General features: G+C 31.8%; 1 protein-coding gene across 3 annotated transcripts; it reads right to left on the bottom strand.

Annotated features, from left to right (window-relative positions):
* Positions 1–409: 409 nt before the first annotated feature.
* LOC132736365 (uncharacterized) lies at positions 410–26364 on the bottom strand. Of its 3 annotated transcripts, none has more exons than XM_060723482.1 (3): positions 26219–26364; positions 23381–23714; positions 410–2805 (listed from the first exon to the last, which is right to left on the bottom strand). In XM_060723482.1, the coding sequence occupies exons 2-3, from the start codon at positions 23695–23697 to the stop codon at positions 1458–1460; spliced, it is 1665 nt and encodes a 554-aa protein (XP_060579465.1). In that variant the 5' UTR covers positions 23698–23714; positions 26219–26364; the 3' UTR covers positions 410–1457. The 3 variants fall into 3 exon arrangements, with proteins under 3 accessions (XP_060579465.1, XP_060579464.1, XP_060579463.1); XM_060723481.1 differs by lacking the exon at positions 23381–23714 and adding an exon at positions 3451–3781 and having other exon boundaries at positions 26219–26352; XM_060723480.1 differs by lacking the exons at positions 23381–23714; positions 26219–26364 and adding exons at positions 3451–3781; positions 8602–8766.
* Positions 26365–26929: the final 565 nt, after the last annotated feature.

Below are 26929 nucleotides of genomic sequence, written 5' to 3' on the forward strand. Positions count from 1 at the left end.
TGACTTTTATATCTATAAATTTACTTGATTTTTGTGGAAATTTACTCTATATATTGGAATAAACATAGACAACAACTGCTATTTGTATAGTTTCTTACCGAAATACCGTATTCTTACCATTGTTTTCGAGGTTCTAATTGGACGTTTGACCGAGTGGATGTTAAGCTCTTTTACACAATATGGTGAATCAGATTTATGAATTTTACTGAGGGCTGCCGTGAACAACAAAGATGCATTAAGTATCATATACATGTATGTTAGTTAAGATAGAAATAATACATGAACATTACTTATCCAAAGCAACAACGAGAATAATACTTAAAAAAATGCTTAAGCCATTATTGCAATAATTACCTTATAGAATGATGCACAGTTAAACCGAAAAAGAGGAGTTAAAGAATAAGAACAGTTTAATTTTTTTTAATTTTAATACATGAACTTTTTTACAGTGCCACATTAGGAGATGGATCCGCAGTTTTATGCGGTGTGTTTTAAGAAGCATAGTAAGTGTGAAAATTGTTGTAACGATACATGAAAGAAATAAGTGTATTTTTTACACAAAAAATGGACTTGTCGATTTGTACATTTTATATAAAGTATAGAGAATTGTAATTTTGACATAAGTAAATAAAACACGTTAACGGAATGCTACCATACAACAGCAAAGACAGCATATAAATGATGAAACCTTCCCAAGCCCACTTTGTCAAATGTATCTATTGTCTTTGTTCCTCAATAAGAAGTCAGAAAATTGCCGTTTCATGTGTATAACACTAGAGAAAGCAATTATTTTATTTGATAGCTCCATTGGGAAAAGGTATTTCGGAAATTATGACATCACGATCATAGTTTAAAGGTAATTATTCATAAATTGGTTTCGCTACAATAAAAAAACAACATTCATGGCTTATTGATAGATGAATATATTTCGCATTAAGCTTTAAAGTAAAAATGGAAAACGACCATACAATTTCTGAGGAGAGATATTTTAAAGTAATTATTTTAATAAAATAAAACGGGAAAGAACTAACACCGTTTTATACATGACTTCCTTACAATGTAAACATGCTACTGTTCACTCAGCAAATAAATTTAAATATTGACACAAAGAGATAAATACATTTATGCAACAAATCAACATGTGGACACATTGTCAATCTACCATGCCTTTATATAGTATATGCATGTATGTACAGAAACACACTGTCCGTGTCTTTATAACATATACATAAATAACATATAATGGACAACAAATGCACATATGAATTTGATTGAATAATACATTGTGGTTATTTCACACATTAAGTATTAAGTTATTATCATACATTAAAATGTTAAAGTAAATGACTATTGAATATGATATGTTTCATCATATAACCGTAGCTCTTTCTTTCCACATACACCATTTAAAATCTGTATGCAACATCACAAGAAAGCACATGCTATTTTTTAAACAGTCAGACATAATAAACTATAATTTTGCCAGTAAAGCATGCAACCACTAAACAGTTTCTATTGTTATCAAACAATAAGGATAATGGATTTAGTAGACCGGAATCTTTAGAAACTAATTCTCCTAGGCATTTTCCTTCGCTATCAAACATCATGATGTTGTTTGAGCTATACCCAGAAATAAACACAGTCCCATCATTGGATACACATACACCAAGTGTGCCAGTAAGCCTTTTATCTCTCAGTTCTCTTTTCACCGTTGCATCTCTTGTCAAACAGACAGCACCATCACTGTTGTCTGCTATAAACACATTATCTCCACTGACAGTCTTTTGTTGTGGAGATGATGTAATAATGCGTTTACCATTGACATCATTACTGATAGATTTTAAACATTTACCAGCCATACTGTATACATTTACACCATTTCTATCAGATACCCATAACTCTCCAGCGCAATATGTCATTCCCCAGGAATGTCCACGTGTAACAGGTATATCTCTCACCTTAGATAATGCGCATCCTACTGATATAAAACAAACTTTGTTGTTGTAAAGTTTTACAGCGACCTCAGTATTACCAGTACAACAGATACCTGTAGGATTTAATTCTAGATCCAAACAATCTTTAATGTTATAATTCACATCAAGCCTCTTTATCCTCAAATTATTACAGTCAGCCAGTATGATTGTACCGTCTGGAAGCTGACATATATCACAAATGTAGGGCTGGGTCTTGTCGTTTTTCATATGGATATTTTCCTCCTTCTGTGAACGTACTTTATATGTCCTTGATGTCGGCAGATTTTTGCTTTCTGTTATCTTTTGTACAGACCCTAAAAATGTTGATGAACTGACTGAAGACTTTAATTCTGTATTTTCCTTCAAGTGCAATGATTGACTGCCCTTAGCTTCATTTTGTTCAAATATTTTTACTGCATCGTTTAAAGTTTGTTGTGTCAGTTTTGTCTGAACAAATTGTTGTATTTTATCCAGACTGTCCAAGTCCTGTAGCTTGCTTCTTACCTGCTCAACCTCTTCTTTAGCTTTACTTAACTTAGCCATATTTGTCTCCAGTTCTCCTTTGACCAAAGAATATTCCGCATCAAGGCCTTCCAAAGCTTCACGCTCCAACCTCTTGATATGTTCTACCAAACCGCGCCCAAGGCCTTTTATTTGCGAAATGACGTCATTTCTTTGTTCCTCTATGCTTTTCAGGTTTGTTGTCGTTTTCTTATCAGTATTTTCTAAACGGTCTTGGATGTTTATAATGTCAGCCTTTAAACGTTCTGTTTCTTTTTTCTGATCAGTAGACACTGATAACACGTCTAAACCTGTCACTCCCTTACAGGACCTGGTAACAAGAAATTTTAACTATTCAGATATAAAGTAATTTTGAACATTTCGGTATATACACTTTAGTATCCTCACTATTGTTAGGATCATTTTGCTTTACGTGTCAACTACATATATTTATAGAGGTGCACAATTAATTTGTCTATTGTCTTCATGTAAAAGTCTTTCACTCATGATGTATTAACACTGGGATATATAGAGGTATCTGCTTCACCTAACTTAAAATGTATGATGTATTATGTTTGTTGAAATGGGATGTTTAACATCCGTATGATTTTGTTATTTTTGTCTTCTAGTAAGTGTCCAATTACCATGCACTTCACTACAAAACAATTTGAAAGATGTTGTTGCATGAACATTTTAGAAAAGACATGACATGATATTATCTAAAATATAAAGATGATTGAGACAATAGCTTTCAAGTTGTCTATTATAATAGAGATACTGATTACAATACAATCCCCCTCAAACTTTCGATGTGCGTCTTTCCGATGTCACCCCTTTTAAAGATCTTCCATGATTTAAATTTATAATTTCAATTATTACAAAATATAGATTGATTTTCAAATCGCTGTAGTAATTCCCGATAATTTAATTTTAAAGATACTTTACAAAGAGAAATGGATCTAAAATGAATACCAACCTGTGGTCACTAGCAATACACTTTAAACAATAAACCATGTCATGTTCCTCACAGTACATCTCTATGTCACGATCTGAGTGATATAAACATTTTGCTGTCACGGCAAAATGTGACCCCTGTTTTGCCTCGTTCTTGTCTAATAGCTTATGGGAACGGCTCATTCTCTGTCTTCCATGGTGTTGAGTGCATCCTGTACACAAAAACTCCTCACATTCAGGACAATATTTTACAGCTTGTTCTCGAATATCACCCTCAAAACAAGGGGTACACACAATGTCAATGTCAGTCATAGTTGAACGACCGTCTACTTCAGCCATCGTGTCAGCTCAGTCTGTTAGAAAATGACATTTCAACGTTTCAATAATCATTAACTTTACATTTAATCACATGCAATCATTAAGTGCATATTAATGCGAATTCATAAAATTGAAATATATTACTAAATTGTAGTATTAAGGTTTTAATTTGATCATGACATATTTTGAATATTTCACATTTTATGACCAATAAACCATAGTTAATTATATAATGAAAACAGTGATCGTTAAACATTTATAAAGATATTGTAAAATATTGTTCCATATGTGCTTAGTCTGTTATATAAATATTTATATTTATTTATATTTATTTATATATAAAATAGCATATACACGCTTCAATACCAATTTAATTTTACATTGTACCATATGAAATTATCATATAGAATTGGGATGAAGAAAAACCTTAGTAAATGAAAAACAGTATATGTATTCATAGATCTATGTTGTAAATCATTGTTGAATATGTGTTGTAAAGTGGAATTATGCTCATTTTTTTTGCTGTCACGTTAGGTTGACTTAATCATATCTTTCAAAATTTGTGATTGGGCAATAACTGATAACAAAAATAATTACACAACTTATGAAAAGACTGCCCTATTGAACGTTACTGGAACATTCTGAACTGCGTCGATTATTGAATATTTTAACACAGTTTTTGGAAATGGCAAATTACTTTGATTTTTAACCTGGTCACTGACCATTTAGGTTTTGATGAACATATATAATGACACTTAATGTATGTGTATCTTATTTTATACGGATTATCAGTGATTCATTGATTCGTTCATCTGTAATATTAATACTTTTATGATCTGCTATATCTGCGAGCTCAGTCTCTTATTAAATAGCATATATAGCATATGTATACACGTTTCAATAACAATTGAATCTACCATATTGAAACATATAACTAGCATTTATGGTGTTAATTTCTAAGAATAAAAAACATAGTAAATTCAATAGATACTTAAAGAAACGGTATACGTATATATGGATCTATGTTGTAAAACATTGTTGAATATGTGTTTAAGAGTGGCATAATGTTCATTTTTCGCTGTCAATGTGGGTTGACGTAATCATATCTTTAAAAATTAGTGATTGAACAATAGTTGATAATAAAAAGTATTTATGATACAATATACATACGACCCAACTATGAAATGATTGCCCTATTAAACATAACTGATGCATAATCAATTTCCTATGTTGATTTTCTAACACATTTTGCAAATATCAAGTTATTTTGACTTTCACCTGTTATAAGTGACCATTTATGCTTGGATGGACATAATGTCACCTAATATGTCATATTTTGCACGGATCATCAACGATTCAATGTTTTATTCATCTGTGATATTTTAATGTAAACTTTGAGATTATGGTGATGGATGTCTATCTATCTGTTAGTATGTCTGTCTGTCTGTCTCTGTCTATCTAATTTACCCTTATCTAATCTTATTTATCCTATCCTATCGAATTGTCAGTGAGCATCCTGGCCTGACAGTTAGAACAATAATTGACAGCATTTTCATATAGTAAATATAAACATGATCCGAATATCATTTAAAATAAGAAGTTATATAATTTTATTAGAAATCGAGCAAATAAAGTAAAAACACGTAAGATTAAAACATACATGTAAATAATTGAATGAAGAATAGAACAATTGAATTGTCGTAAGTTTATGTGTAAAAAGGTGTATGAAGCAAAGTGAAACAGCATGGTCATGGATTCAACATATTATTATCTTATAACTAGATGCACAAGGGCAATATGTCAAGCCCGCTGTCAGATATGACCTACAGGTATGACCTTTGACCTAGTCAGGCGATTCTTACGCATGAAACCTCAACTCATTATTGTTAACATTTGTTCTAAGTGATTTGAAAGTCTGCCTACTAATGACAGAGTTACGATCCGGATAAACGTAGTTCGGACGGTAGTATGATCTTGACCTTTATCCTGGTCACACAGTTTTTGCGCGCGACATCATAATGTTGAACACGTGTGTCAGGTTATTTGAAATTCCATCAGCTATTGATAGGACAATCTGTTTAAAACATGTTTTATTTGCATTGAACTATTAAGTATGACCTTAACCCTTGACCTAGCCACATGATTCTTTCTCGCGACACGCTGTCTTATGATGCTTACGCCAGGTTATTTTAAATTCCATCAGCTAGTGATAGAGTTATGGTCAGACCTGGGGTAATCATTAATGGTAATCATTGATTTTTAATCGATTACATGATTACACTGTAATCATCATGTAATTGATTACCTTGCCCAAAATTGATTAATTCAATTGTAATTAATCAATTACAGCTAAAATTCAGTCAGTAATCATGATTACAATTTGATTGACATTGATTACTTTCAGATTTAACAGGAAACTATTTTAATTCAAAGGATGCCTTTATTTTACATGATACAGTTTAACTTGTGTTTTACATTTATACAGTAAAAACCCTTAATTAAGACCATCATCTGGGCTGGACCAGATTATTCTTATCATAGCTTACATACTTTATGACCCTGGTCTGTTTTAGTCATTTTGTATGAAAAACAAACAATATGTATCTTAAGCTTCAAATACAATATAAAAGACACTATAAAAGTATGTTTTGATATCTGATGAGAGGAAAACATATTTCTGAAAAAAAAAACTTAAAATTCTCTTTGGTCAGATTTCAATATCAATTATTATGATTATGATGTACATAAATCACCTATTATATAACAAAAAATTGGAAGCTCTAAAATTTACCTTCTCACCTAATATTTCATACAATAACCCAATTATAACAATTTTTCACACCTTGTGAAATTAAGTGTCATGCAAAGCATTCAAGCAGATCATAACCTAGACAGGTGTTGACTTGTCAAATTACGAAGAAAGTAAAGATTTTGGACTGAATCGGGTGGTCTTGAAAGTGGATAAGCAGTTGTTTTTAATTCTTGATCATGTAACCAGTAACCATTGACATAGCGAACCTTGTAAAAAATAGTCTTATTAAGGGGGTGGTCTTAATTCAGGGGTGGTCATTAGTGCGGATTCTACTTTACATTGAATGTAATCAATTATCAATCAATTACTCTCTTAAAGTAATTGTAATTCAATTGATTACAGAGGCAAGTCTGAGTAATCAATAATAATCAATTACAATAAAACCTGAAAGTAATTGTAATTAAATCAATTACTGATCAATGTAATCATCCCCAGGTCTGGTTATGGTGCCGACAATTGAGACCAATTTTTGCATTTGACCTAAAAAGGATGACCTTTACCTTTGATCTAACCATACGGGTCTTCCGCGCGACACGCCATTACATTATTGTGAGCATTTGTGCTAAGTTATTGTAAATTCTGCATATAAATGACAGAGTTACGTTCTGGACAAGCATATCCGGACGAACGGACGGACACACGCACGCACTCACGTACATACACCGAACCGCAATTTTGACAGCTATGTCGAGCTCTCCGCGGGCCCGACAAAAACTAATCGTTTATAAGTTAAAATGCCTAGTTAAACATTATTGATAGTAGGGATTTCCGCCTCGCAGATATATGTATATCTTTACAAGAATTCGCGCAAGAAAAACAAAGTAGAATAAAAGTACAAAAAATACAGAAAAAAAAGAAATTTAAAAAAAAAGGTAGATTGACAACAAAAATCACAACAAGATAATGAAGAAACCGTTTTAGACTAGGACAACATGTATTATTTAATTTTTGTTGATCCATTCCTTAATAGTATGGATATATGATAAATTGATAATGATTAAAAATACTTTATATGAAAATTATATTAAACCAATAGATGTTTCACCTAATGATTACGTATTATGATTGTTCTCTTATCTAATTTTCTCTGTACTGCTGTTGTTTATAGAAAATAATTTCTGTATCACGTACGATACACTTAGAAAAATAAAATTTGATTGATTTGATCGGATACAATATTATAAAAATAAGTAAATAGTTGACTCATGGCAAAATGTCGGTAGCTTGTAAAGATTCGGATTTAAGCTACCAAAATCTTGACTCTAATTATATCATTTTAATGTAAATCCTTGATCTCACAATAGTACGCTTTTCTGTGACATACAGTTAAGGTGATATTTTTAATAAAAAAAACTTCATGAGTGTATACATGATTGTTTAAGTTTTTATTGTAATATGTGTCAATTTAATTAACTGTAAATTGAATAATAGACATCAAATTGTGACATAAAAAAATATAAAACGAGCCGGTCATATTGAATATAAAAAGTATTTCACTTTGCCAAGTTATCCTCTATGTTTTAAAATGAAATATATTTGGATTGTAAAGGGTTCGGGGTGGGGGAGGTTGTTGGTGGATAACTTAGTAATGACCTGGCTACGTGCACAGGCGCTTGTCACATAATCAAATATTTTACATAATCGGTCTATATATGTATATCTTTATATACATATATAGACCGATTATGTAAAATATTTGATTATGTGACTAGCGCCTGTGGCTACGTGTGTTCACATATGGCAAATTCTAAGCAAGTATGTTTTCTCATAAAATTGCACAGCATGTCAATACTTGTAATTATTTTATAAAGAGGGGAATTTAAAGAAAAATGTTTCCTTAGATCTAGAACATTAGTTAATTTCTTTCCTGAGAACAATGTTAACCAGAAATGTGTTGTCCAGAACAATTAGCTTTTGCCCGCTCATCCATGAAATCTGGCAAGACTATTCTACACAAGTTTCAAAAAAGAAAGTGGGTCAAGTAAATTTCTGAAATTTAAAAGGTTACCGTTAAGGGTTATAAAACATAGATATGCAATTTACCTTATCCTACAATGTCTTTACTTTGTTATAATATCTTCACCAAATAAGCCGTAATTCTTCAACTACATGTATTTTATCCAGTCAATTTGTCATGCTTTCTGATTGTATTAAATAACTTAACAATTCAATACGTGCTTTACTATACTCCCATTATACGTCCCACAATTCTCTCCTATCAATAAACTTCTTGTTTCGTTTTCGATTAAATGAAAATTTTACACTGGTGTAGCTGAAATATATTTTCATGGTCGTGAATGTATTATGAGATATTTGAATAAAGTTCTATGTTTTCTTTTAAATAATTCGTTTTCAGTTAAACATTAAATGATATTTTATTAGATGCAGTAGACTAACCATACGTCTGATCAAATAAAAAAAAAAACAGGTGCGAATACAGGATTTTTACCATTTACCAGAGGGGTCGCAAGACAAGGCATGACATTTAAGTATTTTCACTCTAAAACAATAATTGATAACCAAATCTCACAGGTGTTTAAAATACTTGTCAAAACCCGGGGGAGGGGTCTAATCCGCACCCACCATCTAAATCTGCGAATAACAAAATTGTTGCATTTTTTTCAAATTGTTTTCTTTTGTTAAATACATGTATGTATCATGGATACGTTAACAATCTGAATCTTAAATTTTTTAATTTTTAGCTTGACTATTCGCAGAATAATCGAGCTAATGCAGTCACCCATTTGTCGGCGTCGGCGTCCCTGTGGTTAAGTTTTTGCGTGTAAGCTGGTATCTCCATAACTACTGAAGGGAATAGATTGAAACTTCACACACTTGTTCTCTGTGATTATCTAAGATGACTGGCACAAGTCCCATAACTCTGGTTTGCTTTTTACATAATTATGCCCCCTTTTCCACTTAGAAATTCTTGGTTAAGTTTTTGCTTGTAAGCTGACATCTCCATAACTACTGAAGGGAATGGATTGAAACTTCACACACTTGTTCTCTGTAATTATCTAAGATGATTGGCACAAGTCCCATAACTCTGATTTGCTTTTTTACATAATTATGCCCCTTTTTCCACTTAGAAATTCTTGGTTAAGTTTTTGCGTGTAAGCTGGTATCTCCATAACTACTGAAGGGAATGGATTGAAACTTCACACACTTGTTCTCAGTGATTACCTAAGATGATTGGCACAAGTCCCGTAACTCTGATTGCTTTTTTGCATACTTATTCCCCTTTTCGACTTAGAAATAAATTCTAGTTAAATTTTTGCTCGTAAACTGGTATCTCTATAACTACTGAAGGGTTTGAACCTTTTCGGACAATTTTATGTATTCATATAGGTAAGCATTATTATACTCAATGAAACACCCTTGTGACAACTTTTCGAATAGTAAAGCGTAACTGTCCTCCGACAGTTCTTGTTAGATTATTAGATTGATTTATAGCGGACTTTCAAAAAAGGGTCCGAGCGATTTTAACATAATTATCGTCATCAAGTGCTGGCGATTATTTTAGACTGAATTGTGTCCGAACGTTCGTTTAATGCACATGTGTATAGTGAGTAAAACTTCCTCTATATCATATATGTGTCCTTTTCCAAATCAATAGAGCTACCTTCTGCACGTGATAGTAACTCAACCTAAATAACATATACGCCATCATAAAGTATTTTACAATTCATTGTCTAATTTATAAACTAGTCATGTTCCTGCTTTCGCAAAAATGGTACAAGTTACTATATATAGGCACCCAAGACTGGTATGGTAATTGTAAGTTAAATGTGCCTGTAATCTATTCTTAATTGTACACGCTTGCAAGACATGGAACAGTGATTTCGCGTTTTCCTATGTGATTTTGACAAAGTTTTTAAAAAAAAGAAAAAAAAAGAGAATAACGGTTTTGCAGGCCTTTTATTTTTCATTTTTGAGGTTTCAAATCTTTTTCAATGAATATTCAAACCCGTTTTGTAAAATCACAGTCGGATAGTATTATAATTATGTTCATTTCAGCATAGTAAACGCCCAATAACGTATTGTTTTGAACTTGCATTGGGTCCAAGGTTGTATTTCCTCTTCATTTCGTTTTGTTGGGTGTTAGTTTAATTTTACACCGATTAGAGGCACATTATGAAACGAATTTTTGCCCCTGCCGAACCTGAGGTTCGAACCAGAGACCCCTGGATGCAGTGTTTGTCAGTGTGTTCGAGAACGATAAATAACTCTCATCCAAGACTCATTTATTATTAGCATTTATTATTTCTAACTTGGAATGTTAACTTAAAACTATTGCATGATTTGGATTTCAAACAGTCATATGATATCCCATAGTTAGATTGTCTGTCGCAAGTGCTCAGAAATTTAAAACATTTTGAATACAACTGAAGAACGCTTTATGTTGCAATGTCCTCTACATGATCCTAAAAGATCACTATTAATTAATTTCTAATATTTCTTAAAATGTTTAACCACGGATTTATATTACATTGTAATATAAATCCGTGGTTTAACTAATAAAAACTGGAAAAGTCTGAACGGTTTATAAATATCGTATGCTGTTTAGCGAGAATTACATGTATTTATGCAAACCTTTAATTACTTTACCATTTATTTGCACATTTATTTGTAACGGATCAACAAGAAAGATCATTATGTCAGGTAAAGGATCATATGCAAGGCCGTGCAGTACCGTACACGACCGTGCAGTACCGGTTTTACGGAGTAAAGGATTGGGTTTTCATGTATGGGAGATTAAACAACAAAAGGCATCATTATGTTTCATTTTCTATTAGAGCTATTATATTTTTCATGAAATCATACAGTTACATAATATACTTATACAGTAATAAAAAATATACAGAAATTATCATACATTACAAAGTTACATATTGCCATTAAAATAATATACGTTAAATGTATTTTATTTCATACTATTATAACATGCCTCGTGATTTTTGTCACTCGACTGTACAAAAAGAAAGAAAAGAAACTGGTGTTAAACTGCTAGTGTTTAACCCTATGACACTAGGACAGCTGTTGTTTTTTATACACGCTCTCCCTCTGATAACAGGAATCAACAAAGACTTTTAAGGCAACAATGACAACACTAGGTAAATCAAGATGTTCATAATATTCCCTTGTTTACAAGGATGCTTTGAATTTATGTATTAAATTTGATTTTTTTTTCAATTAAGAAATATTGCAGTATTATAAATTTGTTCTAAAAACGTTTGACAAGTTAAATGGCAGCGTACAAACATTTGGTTCTCTTTATAAGATTGCAACTGTATATATACTTGGCCGTATTTTTATATTGTCAAAATTCTTTGACAAAAGCACTGAAAACATGATAAAGAAATTGCAGATTTGGTTTAACTGTGTCTGCTCATGAGAAACGCTGTATAAGTCCAACATCTCGTATGTCCACTGGCACTGGCTTAAGTCGCATTCAATCTTCAACACTTACTTGTATAAGTAAAAGTAACTACACTTTGTACAGAACTGTATATTATACAATTAAGTTTATTACACATTAAGGTTTACTAATGAAAAACAAAAATCACAGAAAATTCACAACCATGTAATGTATATCATAGTCTAAAAGAAGATTATTTATTTAATAGAACACACATAATTATAAGAAAATGTAATTTACATAGTTATCATGTAAAATGTCCAAAATAATTAATATTGGAGCTGAATGAATAAATCTTGATTACTTAACTTTGAAGTTGGAGGACATACAACTTGAGGTAATAAATCGTTAAATAGAGGCAATCCGCATATACAATGTAGTTATAAATTCCAGATAGAAGATTCTCATGTGAGAAAATTGGAAGGATACTGTTAAATAATTTCTGTACTTAAGATTCTAAAGTAAAGAAATAAGTAAATGGACGAAGACCTAAATTTACATCACGGTTGACATATTTCATGTCATAAATTGAAACTACTGAGGTAGAAGTATGACAGGATATACACACTGGAAAATCATTCAAATAGGACACAATGGAAAATTACAAAAAAGACACCAAGAACACTTTATAATTGAGAAGACTGAGGAAAAGGAAGGATACAGTTGAAGATGAAGGATAGAGTAAACAATTAAGAAGAGAGTGAAAGATGAAGAATACGATGAAAGATGAAGGATACAGTTGAAGATAAAGAAAACATTGAAAGATAAAGAAAACATTGGAAGCTAAAGAAAACATTGGAAGATGAAGAAAACATTGGAAGATGAAGAAAACATTGAAAGATGAAGAAAACAATCGAAGATGAAGAAAACATTGGAAGATGAAGAAAACATTGGAAGATGAAGAAAACATTGAAAGATAACGAAAACATTGAAAGATAAAGAAAACATTGGAAGATGATGAAAACATTGGTCAAGATGAAGAAACATTGAAAGATGAAGAAAACATTGGAAGATGAAGAAAACATTGAAAGATAAAAAAAACATTGGAAGATGAAGAAAACATTGGAAGATGAAGAAAACATTGGAAGATGAAGAAAACATTGAAAGATAAAGAAAACATTGGAAGATGAAGAAAACATTGGTCAAGATGAAGAAAACATTGAAAGATGAAGAAAACATTGGAAGATGAAGAAAACATTGAAAGATGAAGAAAACATTGAAAGATGAAGAAAATGAAGAAAACATTGGAAGATGAAGAAAACATTGGAAGATGAAGAAAACATTGAAAGATAAAGAAAACATTGAAAGATAAAGGAAACATTGGAAGATGAAGAAAAAATTAGTCAAGATGAAGAAAACATTGGTCAAGATGAAGAAACATTGAAAGATGAAGAAAACATTGGAAGATGAAGAAAACATTGAAAGATGAAGAAAGCATTGGAAGATGAAGAAAACATTGGAAGATGAAGAAAACATTGAAAGATGAAGAAAACATTGAAAGATAAAGAAAACATTGGAAGATGAAGAAAACATTGGTCAAGATGAAGAAAACATTGAAAGATGAAGAAAACATTGGAATATGAAGAAAACATTGAAAGATGAAGAAAACATTGGAAGATGAAGAAAATGAAGAAAACATTGGAAGATGAAGAAAACATTGGAAGATGAAGAAAACATTGAAAGATGAAGAAAACATTGGAAGATGAAGAAAATGAAGAAAACATTGGAAGATGAAGAAAACATTGAAAGATGAAGGAAACATTGGAAGATGAAGAAAACATTGAAAGATGAAGAAAACATTGGAAGATGAAGAAAACATTGGAAGATGAAGAAAACATTGAAAGATAAATAAAACATTGGAAAATGAAGAAAACATTGGTAGCTGAAGAATACTGTAAAAAGTTAAGACAATGGAAGACGAAGGAGATGGTGGAGGATAAAACATACAGAAGAAAAATAAGAAGTCAGTGAAAAGTAAAAAGGCAATGGAATGCTGGAGAGATCAGTTACAAAAACATCAAATAAAATGTTTACTATATGAATCTATATGAACAAGGTGAAAGGGCAGGGTTGTTGTTTTTCTTGGTAGCAGACCGCGGCCATTCTTTTCCTTAGGGGCATGATTTATGTAACTTTTGTTAAAGGTTCTCAAAAGCAATGCTACATGCTAAAACTGTAAGCTCTAATGGCAGTGTAGGTTTACACAGAGCAGATTTGAATTAAATGCATTTTCCTATATAACTCTTTATAAACTAAGTGACATCCAAGGCAAGCCAATTTTGACTCTAAAGGCTTGGTTAATATATCTCTTGTAATGAACAACAAGATGATGCTACATGCCAAAAATCTAAGCTCTGTGTATTGTAGTTTCAAAAAGAAGATTTTTTAGATTTCATTATTGAAGTCTATGTTTAGCTCCTGCGACCTATTTATGCTTTTTATTTCGTGATTCAAGTCTGCAGAGTCCCTCGGAACTGTTGGAGCCTGCTCGGGACTCTGCAGATGTTATAACACGAAAACACGTGCGTTTACCCTATATAATCACCTTCTCTGCATGATTTAAGCGAATATTTCTCAAAACCAGTGTCGTAGATAATTACACACATGATTCAATTTTAGGGCTCAGAATTCAGATCTATAGCATTAGCAACCAGTTTTATTATTATTAAAGTAGTATACATGTTTAAACAACAAACAATATATCAAACATTTATCATCTTATACTATCCTACACAATAAATATTCATATTTTATTTTAAATAATATACTTCAGTTTAAATAATGCTATATTTGTACAAAATAGATATCAGTTAGTAAATATGAAGTCCATAAAATAAAAAGATATCTGCTGGAAATGTACATGAACAATTTGAATGATGATTCTGGACATAAGTACATGTATGTTATATCTTAAAGACGTACCCAGACTTTCAGTTGAACGTGAAAAATTGTTAGGACAACAGAGCTGTCATGTCTCTATGTTGTCGTTTACTACTATTTAATGTGGTTGCATGGTCAAGTGGTTAACGCGTTCACTCCGGATGCATTGGACCTGCGTAAGGATTAATTAACACCATGTTGATGTTCAATTGTTTGATCCTGTGTAACCCAGTTGAATGATTGCATTTACCACTACCTTCCAACAAACGAAGCCTAACTTTTTCAATTTTGCCATGTTGGGCATTCCGCAAGTTTCTATTTACGTAGTTTACATTAATCAAATTTGTCATACAGGTATCAAACAGAAAACTTCAAGAAAAAAGATTGTCTTGGTTGGTCTTTAATTTTATAAAATATGTATAATTATACAACCTATTTCAACTGAAGGCACAATGATCAATTCTTCAGTTAAATAATATAATGTTTCATCAATGATGGGGAAAAATAACCAACTATAAATTATGCTACTATCCACTAAAAGGAAATGTTATATTTTCTTTAACATTAACATCATCATTCAAATCATTAATCTTATAATAAAAATACATCCAAATATATGTAATTATTATATGTATTTAAAAAATCTGAAGAATTTATATACTGTGTACATAATTAACAATTAATTAACAATTCATTATACTACATCTGTGACATGTAAAAACTGTAATGTAAGTTTAAGCTTGGTTAACTCTGACTTCATACTTTTCTAACAACAATGCAGGGACATGGTACAATAATGGATTTACACATTAAACCTTACTTTATCAGTATTTACCGTTTACCTGAAATTTCATTTCATTTTTTAACTTTACCATCTGGAAGCCAGTAGCTTTAAAGTGATCTCAGGGAACAAACAGACTGACGGACTGATAGACACCCTTGAGGGTAAATCTTTTAACATCCCTGGTTCTTACCAGAATATAACATTTTAAAAAGCAAAATTCTTAAACTAAAGAGGAGATAAAACTCTAAATTCAAGGGGGATAATTCTGCTGATTTTTGTGCTAGAGTTGTAAACCTTGTCACATATGATGTGGTTAATAATCAGAAACATATATTTGAAGTTTGAAGTAAATATCTTAAGAAACAAAGAACTTATAGTGAAAAAGAGTAACAATTGCATTATAAATCTTGACGAGGTCGCCGACGCTTGTCAACATACGCCCTATAGTCAAGATTAAAATGCTATCTATCTATATTTCAATTTTCATAAAAATATTATCAGTTCTTTTGAGTAATCACATATATTGTTATATTTGCCATTGTTATATTTGTTATATTTCAAGCCTATTTGTTGCCATAACAGTCAAATATTTCAACATAGGAAGGAAAGAAAAAGACATGTATAATCTCCAGACTGCCATCTACCCATATTTCAAGCTTCACAATAATATTTTCAGTACTATTTGGTTTTAAACGGGATCCATTTTTTGTTTTAAATTTGCCATATTTTAAGTCTATATGTTGCCATAACAACCAACGTTTTCAACATAATTATGAAGAAATGAAAAAAAAAAGTGCATAATCTCATAAAATGGACAACAAAACCAACAAATTCACAGCAAATCAAAGCTGTACATATTAGACGGGTTTGATTTTCAGAAAAGACCCTCCGTTAAGAGTCTAACGGCATTTTTTAGTACAAGCAGGTAGTCAATCGTTTTTACATAATTCGGGTACGCTAAATCCAATTTTTGCTCTACCACGGCTGTACTCGAAGTCCTTGACCTTCTAAAGGTCAACTCAAAATGACCGCCATTGTCCTAAACCATTTACTTAAAATATATTATTTCTGTACATATCGTATCGTTTGTCCGTTAATCTACATTGAATAATATTTTAATTACGTTTGGGAATACATGGCTGATAATTATACATGCTTTACACATTGACTGCTGTGCCGGCCATCTTTGATTTCAAAATGGACACCTTTTTTTAACAAATACATGTCTAAGTAAAGTGCTTTTAAACAAATGTATTCTTTCGTAGGAATAAGTATCAAAAATTGTTAAATGATATAAGCAACATGTCATGTCGGATTGTACACACTGGGTAGGTATACTGCACACTTTAATTACATCATTTCTTCAAACTATCACAGGCCATTCTTTTTGGACAATTAATCTATATCAGGTATCTGAGATCCCAAATGTCTTACAGCAAACCTGCAAATTTTAATTTACTATTTAATGTGTAATTATTTTTTATTTTGATAGAATAGCATTTGTGTTAACCTTTATGGACACTAGGTCATTTTATAATTTGAATGCCAAGAGTCAAGGTCAGTATGTAAATATTTAAAATATTTCCTGTCATCTTCACAGGTCAGCGACTATGTCTCTGTGTCCGCATGTCTTTGCAACATTATCTGTTGTACGACCTGATATAAAATAGAAAAAAAAACAACAACAGAATCCCTAAAAACAATCAAAACGGCAAAATTGAAATGTTGTAGGTTCGATTTGATTGAGTCTGTAAATGGACGTTACTTAAAATTGCAATGTACCATCCAAGCACCCAAGCACCGGCCTACGCAAAAATTTATATATCAAAGGGGGAATTGCGAAATTTGGAACTTAGAAACATCCGCAGATATGTTTATACGATATTTTTATTGTTGTATTGATATAGCTACTTTATAAAAGGTCGTATTTATCAATCAGACTTTAAACATGCCTAGACATGGTTAAAAACAAATCATCTATTAATTAATTGAAATAAACTCAAATAAATGGTAAAGTCATTTTAATCTTTATTATCTTTCACTTTGCAAAAGTCTCGCAAACATGAACCATAAATAGTCTACAAGCTTGCACTGTCATATAGTCTGATTTTATTGACCTGTCAATTTTGAATACATTATAGCACTCATTTAAATACTAGATTTCACTTCGGTTCTATCCGTGTAGTTTACGAGAATTAATATGGAGTAAAAAATTAATGTTTTGAGAAGTCACACCAGCTTAATGTATAGGCCTTGTCAAATCCGCGATAGCACAGACGGTAGAGTGATTGTCTAATAAACTGGGGGACTGTAGTTCGATCCCTACTTTTGCCGTTGTTTTAAAGCCTACTCTTTTTTTTTTTGCAGTACATTTTCATGAAAATGGCCGAGTGCTTCCAATATTGTCTACACATCTATGAATCAACTAAGAAATATTGTCTCAATTTGTATTGTGTTTAACACCATTGAAACGACATTTTCTAATTTTAATCCGAATTCATTATAAATTTTAATTATGAAAGCATGCTATTTAAAAGGAGTTTAATTGCTAAACATATTAAATCAAAACGAACAACATAACAAGCAATTATAGTTCCGATAATGTTGAAAATAGTTATAAGAAGAAGAAACCCCCCCCCCCAAAAAAAAAAACAAAAAAAACATTGGAGGTACGCGGTCTCGATCTCACAACACGTAGGACACTTAGAAATCATTAACCTGTAGCTTACCCTATTTCGCTATACCGCACAGTATAATTGCTCCATAGGCACAAATTATGTTTAATAAAATCTCACTGAGTACATCTCACGGAAATTACCGAAAATCTTTCGAAGATTAATATATTGAGTGCATTGACCGTGTAATTAGTATGGAATTGACAGGTTAATAAAACCAAACAATACGGTTAATGAAACATTATAGGTCTACCGCGGGTATTTGATGATGGTACATGCATAGAAGATTAGACAGATAATTGATACCAATTCTGCAATTAATATATTGACGATTCACTGCTGTTAACCACCCTTTTTATTAACACAGAAAGATTTGATAGAGTATTTTGTTTTTTTGCTACTAAATCATGTAGCATATGCCGTCGAAGCCTATGTCTTTAAATTTTATTAACTTAACTGATAATACGAGATTTTTTGCATTTTGTCTTAATTCATTGATATTTATTCATTCATGGTCTTTGTTAATATCAACGTCTTCATTATAATTATGTCACTTTGCCAAGGACACTGCGCCTTATTCTATCTCATGATTTAAAATCATTCAAGTGACTAAGATATATTCAAATCTTATTCCGTTATAATATAACATATTTTGATGTCATTTGCCACAATATAATTATTTAATCTCATATTTTTTCTACTATCACTCCATAAAATTACTTTGGTATTTCTTAGTGTATTTCACTAAAAGTAGTCCCTAAAAGGTGTACCATTTTTTTTGCACTATCCTGACAATTATGTTAAACAAAAATAAACAAGGGTGTGCCACTTTCCTTGTTAATCTTGTTTTCTATCCTATTGTTTAAGCATTAGAAGTAGTCCTAATGTGCCACAAAAGTATGCCCAGTTATGCTAATATCCATCTAATGAATGATAGAATTCATGATCGGGCATGACTTTCAAAATATGACATTTAATGTCTGAAATCTTACTTTATGCGACAATTCTTTTCTCACTCAAGACAAATTGTTTCAAAGTACCACGTATTTATTCTTGCTCTCGCTGAATAACACATATATGGACTGGACATGGCCACAAATGCACTCTCATACCATGACTTTTGAAATACAAGTGTGACCTTGAAACATTTGTCCGCTACATGTAGTCTTACAATGAGGCACCGTATTTATCCCAAATGATTTTTAATTCATCCATGAATGACAAAATCGTTAACCAGACTTTTTAGACACTTTAAGGAAATATTTTGTCCGAAGTTAAAGTATGATTTTGATCTTTGATTTACATCATCAGGCGGGTTTACATGTGACTCATTGTCCCAATGTGCCATATATTTATGCAGAATTATTATTTCAAAAGGCATCAATTAATGAGAAAGTTATAGATCGGACACAATCATCTTGTCACGTTTATATCATGATTTATGATACAAAAGTTTAACTGTAGACATAACCCTGATTGTGCATGACACGACCTTTGCAAATTACACATTTACGCAGTTATTGTCGTTCCAGGACGGCGGCATATACAATTAACAAGATTTAAATATTTTTACCCGTACACCGCCTGCTCTAGGTCAATCAAAACAGATAATTTAATACCACATGATAACAAAATAGACGACAAAAGTCCTAACACAGGGGCCTCAACCACCATGTTCTTGTCGGGTTACCTATATAAGCAAATGAAATACTATCCTCATGCACGAAGCTCGGCACTAGTATGTAGGGGCTTCCATGGGATAAACATACTAAGACTTTTTTTAAATATCATGTCATGTTTGAAAACTTGTTGACCGGGTTCCCCACTAATGAACTTTTACCAACTTGTCTTTCTTGACTACTAAAATGCACATCTTTTTTGAAGCACTTTCAAGTCTAACTTGAGGAGCTGAGCTTCAAACCTGGGTCTTTCTTATGACATTGTATCACTGTGCCACACATTAATGCAATTTATTTCAAAATCTATCCAAAAATGACAGATATGGAAGGGATTAAAAACGGACAGACAGGGACAAGCTCTTACAGAGAGATTTCTGAAGATGTCTGTATCTTCATGTTTGTTTCTTAAACCAAAAGCAGCCTTTTGCCTCCCATAACCAATGATTCATCCTATAGGTTGGGGGTTTACGGAATTAATCTAAACGCATAATTGTGATCGCAAATACCCCTATTTGACAGTAGAGGATACTCGGGCAGATAGACAAGACGAACAGGCATTTGAGCAGGTCCCCCCTTAGGGCGATACAAATCTAATTTAAAAAAAAACAACATCGCAATAATTTAAAGAACATGCATTGTATTCTTACAAGTATAAAAATAACATCTCAATGACAAAGTGAACGCAAATATGACTCTCATTTACGTTGTATTCGGATATAAATTGTGACCTTTTTGCACAATAAAGTTTGTAGTTTTAATGGATATTTTTTCAAAATCTTTGCTTGGAAGTCTTAATTAATATCACTGCACTTCTAATTAAAGAAAACATGCCTGGTAAAATGTCTTCTTATGCTTGTTTACTTTAATTACAATACAGTGTATAAAACATAGGAAATTGTCAGCCATTTTGAAATCCAAGATGGCTGCCGCAATAAATTTTATTGTTTTTGCATCTATTCTTCTCGTCAACACTTCAGCAGACTAAAATTAACAAAGCCTTAAATTAAAATGCCAAAAAATATGTAAATATCTCGCCCATGGGAAAATTAAAGTAAAATTAAAAAATTCAATGGCGGCCATTTTGAAATTGATTTTTAAAGGTCAAGGCCTAAAAATACAGCCGTGGTAGAGCAAAAAATGAATTCAGCGTACTCGAAATAGGTAAGTAAGCCCAACTACCTGCTTGTACTAAAAAATGCCGTTAGGATGAACATTTTCCCAAAATCAAACCAGTCTATATGGTATTGATTGAATATCTGTAATTTGACAAATGAAGTATTGTGTTATCATCATACATTAACAGGAAAAGTAAATGTATGTAGAGACTGACCGTTGAATACGATCATTTTACTGTTTCTCTTTCTCACCACATGTAGCATTTAAAATCTATGTGCAATATAACAACAAAGCACACACTATTTTAGTCAGATATAATAAACTATAATTTTGCCAGAATAGCATGCAACAAATAAACAGTTTCTCTTGTCATCGAACAATAATGCTAATGGATTAACCAGACCGGAATCTTTAGAAACTAATTCTCCAAGACAATTTCCTTCGCTATCAAACATCATGATGTTGTTTGAGCTACACCCAGAAATAAACACAGTCCCATCATTGGATACACATACACCGCGGGTGTCAGCAAGCCTTCTATCTCTCAGTTCTCTATTCAACGTTCCATCTCTTGTAAAACAGACAACACCACGACTTGAGTCTGCTACAAAAACATTTTCTCCGCTGACGGTCATATGTTGTATAGATGTAAATATGCGTTGACCATTGACATCATTACTGATGGATTTTAATAATGTACCAGTCATACTGTATACATTTACAGCATTTTCAGCAGATACCAACAACCCTCCAGCACAGGATGCCATTCCCAAGTAATGTTCACCTGTTACAGATATATCTCTCACCTTAGATAATGAGCTTCCTACTAATATAAACCAAACTTTGTTGTTGAAAAGTTTCACAGCGACCTCAGTATTACCAGTACAACAGATACCTCTAGGTTGTGATTCTAAATCCAAACAATCTTTAATGTTATAATTCATATCAAGCCTCTTTATCCTCATATTACTGTAATCAACCAGTATGATTGTACCGTCTTGAAGCTGACATATATCACAAATGTAGGGCTGGGTCTTGTCGTTTTTTATGTGGATATTTTCCTCCTTCTGTGAACGTACTTTATAAGTCCTAAATGTCGGCATACTTTTGCTTTATGATATCTTTTGTACAGACCCTAAAAATGTTGATGAACTGATTGAAGACTTTAATTCTGCATTTACCTTCAAATACAATGATTGACTGTCCATAGCTTCATTTTGTTCAAATACTTTTACTTCATCGTTTAAAGTTTGTTGTGTCAGTTTTGTTTGAACAAATTGTTGTATTATATCCAGACTGTCCAAGTCTTGTAGCTTGCTTCTTACCTGCTCAACCTCTTCTTTAGCTTTACTTAACTTAGACATATTTGTCTCCAGTTCTCCTTTGACAAAAGAATATTCCGCATCTAGACCTTCTAAAGCTTCACGCTCCAACTTCTGGATATGTTCTACCAAACCGCGCGCAAGTGCCTCTATTTGCGAAATGACTTCATTTCTTTGTTCTTCTATGCTTGTCAGGTTCGTTTTCGTTTTCTTATCAGTATTTTCTAAACGTTGTTGGGTGTTCAAAAATTCAGCACTTAAACTTTCTGTTTCTCTTTTCTGATCAGTAGAAACTGATAAGTCGTCTAAACCTGTCACTCCCGTACAGGACATGGTAACAAGAAATTTTAACTTCTCAGATAAAGTAATTAAGTACATTTCAGTATTCTCATTCTCATTATTTTAAGGATGATTTTACTTCACGTTTTAACTAGACACATTTATAGAGGGGATCTTGTTGTTTTCATCTGTATGAAAGCTCTTATAAATCGTATTCAATTGATTCGGCTACTGTCTTCGCGTGAAAGTTTTTACAATCATTATGTCTTATCACTAGGATATATAGAGGTATCTGCTACACCTAACGTAAAATTCATGACTAAAATTTGGAAGTTATTTATGTTTGTTCAAATGGGGCTGTTTTTGTCCTCAGCCATTTGTTATTTACTTGTTTTATCTGCTCGTAAGTGTAAGATGAGTGTGCAAAAGCTTTCATGTTGCCAATTAAAAACAAAATACTGATTTACAGCACATATAACCACTCCCCCCACCCCCTGAAATTTTCCGATGCCCGTCATTTCGAGGTCACCTTTTTTCCATTTCACATTATTTAAATATACTATTGCAATTATTACAAAATATAGATTTATTTTCAAACTAATTACAAATCATTGTAGTAATTATAAAAACACTTAACAATGTGAAATTAATTTAAAATAAATACAAACCTATGGTCTGTAGCAATACACTTTAAACAATAAACCATATCATGTTCCTCACAGTACATCTCTATGTCACGATCTGGGTGATATAAACATTTTGCTGTCACGGTCACATGTGACCCCTGTTTTGCTTCGTTCTTGTCTACAAGCTTGTGGGAACGGCTCAACCGCTGTCTTCCATGGTGTCGTGTGCATCCTGTACACAAAAATTCCTGACATTCAGGACAATATTTTACAGCTTCTTCTCGAATATCATCCTCAAAACAAGGGGTACAGACAATGTCAATGTCAGTTATAGTTGAATGACCGTCTACTTCAGCCATCGTGCCAGCTCAGTCGTCTGTTATAAAATAACATATAAACGTTTCAGTCATCATTTAACTTTACATTTAAGCACGTGCAATCAATAAGAATATTTTAAACACGAATTCTTGAAATTGAAAGATATTATTAATATTAAGGTGTTAATTTGTTATTTGCATATTATTGAATATTTCCCATTTATTGACAAAGAAAAAACATAGTTAATTATACACTAGTATATAAAATAAACAGTGTAAGTTTATATAGATTTACGTTCTAAAATATTGTTTAATATATGTTATATTTGCGAGCTCAGTCTGTTATAAAGTAGCATACACGTTTCAATAACAACTTAATCTACCTGATGCAATTATCATATGAAATTGTAACATATAACTAATATTAAGGTGTTAATTTGTAAGAAAAAAACATAGTAAATTATATAGATATTTATTAAAACGGAATACTATATAGAGATCTATATTGTAAAACATTGTTGAATATTTGGTAAAAAGTTGCTATATGCTAATTTTTTGCTGTCAAGTTGGGTTGACGTAATCATATTTTTCAAAAATTGGTGATTGAACAATAATTGATAATGAAAAGTATTTATGATACAATATAAATACGAACTTAACTATTAACTGCCCTATAGAACATAGTCGATCCATTATGAACTACATTATATCAATTTCCTATGTTGATTTTTAACAAATTTTGCAAATGGCAAGTTATTGTGATTTTACTGACCAATTATGCAAATAATGAAAGAATGTCACTTGATATGTCGTTTTTTGCACGAATCATCAACGAATCAGTTTTTTATTTATCTGTGATATTTTAATGTTAACTTTGATGATAACGTGATGTATATTTATCTGTTAGTCTGTCTGTTTAGTTTAACCTAATCTAATCTAATTTATCCTATCCTACCCAATTGTCATTGAGCATCCTGGTCTGACATTTAGAACAATAATTGACAGCATGTTCATATAGCAAATATAAACATGATCCGAATATCATTTACAATAAGAAATTATATTTTAGAAATAGTTCAAATATAGTTAATACACGTAAGATCAAAACGTACATGTAAATAAATGAATAAAGAATATAACAAGTGAATTGTCTTAAGTTTATGTGAAAAAAGATGTATGAAGCAAAGTGCAACAGCATGATTATGGCCTCAACATACTATTATCATATAACTAGATGCACAAGGGCAATATGTCGAGTCCGCTGTAACATAATTATGAACTAGAGGTATGACCTTTGACCTAGTCAGGCGATTCTTGCGCATGACACGTAAACTCATTATTGTGAACATTTGTTCTAAGATATTTGAAATTCTGCTCACTAATGACAGAGATACAATCCGGATAAACGAAGTTCGGCTGGTAGTATGACCTTGACCTTTGACCTGGTCACACAGTTTTTGCGCGCGAGATACCACATCATGATGTTGAACAAGTGTGCCAGGTTATTTGAAATTCCATCAGCTATTGATAGAGTTATGGTGCGGACAAGCTGTTTAAAACCTTTATTTTGCATTTGACCTATTAAGTATGACCTTAACCTTTGACCTAGCCACATGATTCTTACTCGCGACACGCTGTCCTATGATGTTTACGCGAGGCTATTTGAAATTCCACCAGCTAATGAAAGAGTTATGGTGCTGACAAATTGAGTTCTGGTGCTGACAAATTGAGACCATTTTTTTGCATTTGACAGTTAAGATGATATTTTTAAAGAAAAAAAAAACTTCAAGAGTGTATAATTGTTTAAGTTTTTATTGAAATATGTGTCATATGATCTAATGTGTGAATAAGGATGTTAAGGTATTAGATTTCGAAAAGATTTATGGACAGGCGTATGTCTATAAACGTAAAATTCCTTATTGTTCGTGTAAAGGTTTATACTCAATAGTACATTATTGAATTGCGTACATTCATTGAATGACATTCTTAACTAGTTTTTGTAATGTTTGATATACTTAGTAAGAGAGGAATCGAATAATAGACATCAAATTGTGACATAAAAATTAAAAAAGGAGCCGGTCATATTGAATATAGTATCAATACTCGAAAAAGTATTTCACTTTGTCAAGTTATCCTCTGTATTTTAAATTAAATATTTTTGGATTGTAAAGGGTTCGGGCTGGGGGTGAGGGAGGTTGTTGTTTGGTAACTTGGTAATGACCTGGCTACGTGTGTTCACATATGATAAATTCTAAGCAAGTATGTCTTCTCATAAAATTGCACAGCATGTCAATACTTGTAATCATTTTATAAAAAGGGGAATGTAAAGTAATAATCTTTCCTTAGAATATAAGTAAATTTCTTTCCTTAGAACAATGTCAACCAGAAACATGCAGTCGAGAACGATTAGCTTTTGTCTGCGCATTCATGAAATTGACTCTTTATGACGATTATTCTACTTGAAATTTCTCTAAAACTTTCTAAAACAGAAAGTGGGTCTAGTAAATTTCTGAAATTTAAAAGGTTTCCGTTAAGGGTTATAAAATATAGATATGTAATTTACCTTATCCTACAATGTCTTTACTTTGTTATAATATCTTCACTAAATACGCCGTAATTCTTCATCTACATGTATTTAATCCAGTCAATTTGTCATGATATCTGAATTTGTTAAATACCTTAACAATTCAATAAATGTTTACTTTTCTATATTCCCACAATTCCGTCTTATCAATAAACGTCTTGTTTCGTTTTCGATAAATGAAAAGATTACAGTATAATAAAATCGATATTTTCATAAAGGTATTGGTAACGTATAATGAGATGTATAATTAAAGTCCTATAGTCCTATGTTTTTGTTTATAGTTAAACATTAATTAATATATGTTATAAGATACAGTAGATTATCCATACCTTTGATTATATAAACAAACTGGCGCGAATACAGGATTTACACCAGAGGGTCGCAAAATTTCGACAAGGCATTTTATTTTTTACTAGTATTTTCACTCTAAAACAGTAAATTAATATCCAAATCTCACAGGTGTTTCCAATACTTGTCAAAGCCATTGGAGGAATCATGCCTAAACCGCACTAACAATCGACTTCTGCGAATAACAAAATTGTAATATTTTTTCTCACATTGTTTTCTTCTGTTTATACATGTATGTATCATGTATACGTTTACAGTTGAAATTGAAGTGAGTTAATACTAGATTATTAGATTGATGAATTAAGGCAGGCTTTCAAAAGGGATCCTATAGAATAATCGTCA

Source organism: Ruditapes philippinarum, unplaced genomic scaffold, assembly GCF_026571515.1.
Source record: "Ruditapes philippinarum isolate M1 unplaced genomic scaffold, ASM2657151v2 ctg7934_1_1_1_1, whole genome shotgun sequence".
In the NCBI taxonomy this organism is placed as follows: Eukaryota; Metazoa; Mollusca; class Bivalvia; order Venerida; family Veneridae; genus Ruditapes; species Ruditapes philippinarum.

What these genes read in the sequence shown, in the direction of transcription:
- LOC132736365 (XM_060723482.1), bottom strand. Translation starts at nt 23,697, where the DNA reads ATGGCTGAAGTAGACGGTCATTCAACTATAACTGACATTGACATTGTC. An exon ending in TGTATTGCTACAGACCATAG is followed by an intron (nt 2,806 to 23,380) that starts GTTTGTATTTAT and finishes TCTTGTTACCAG; the next exon opens with GTCCTGTAAGGGAGTGACAG.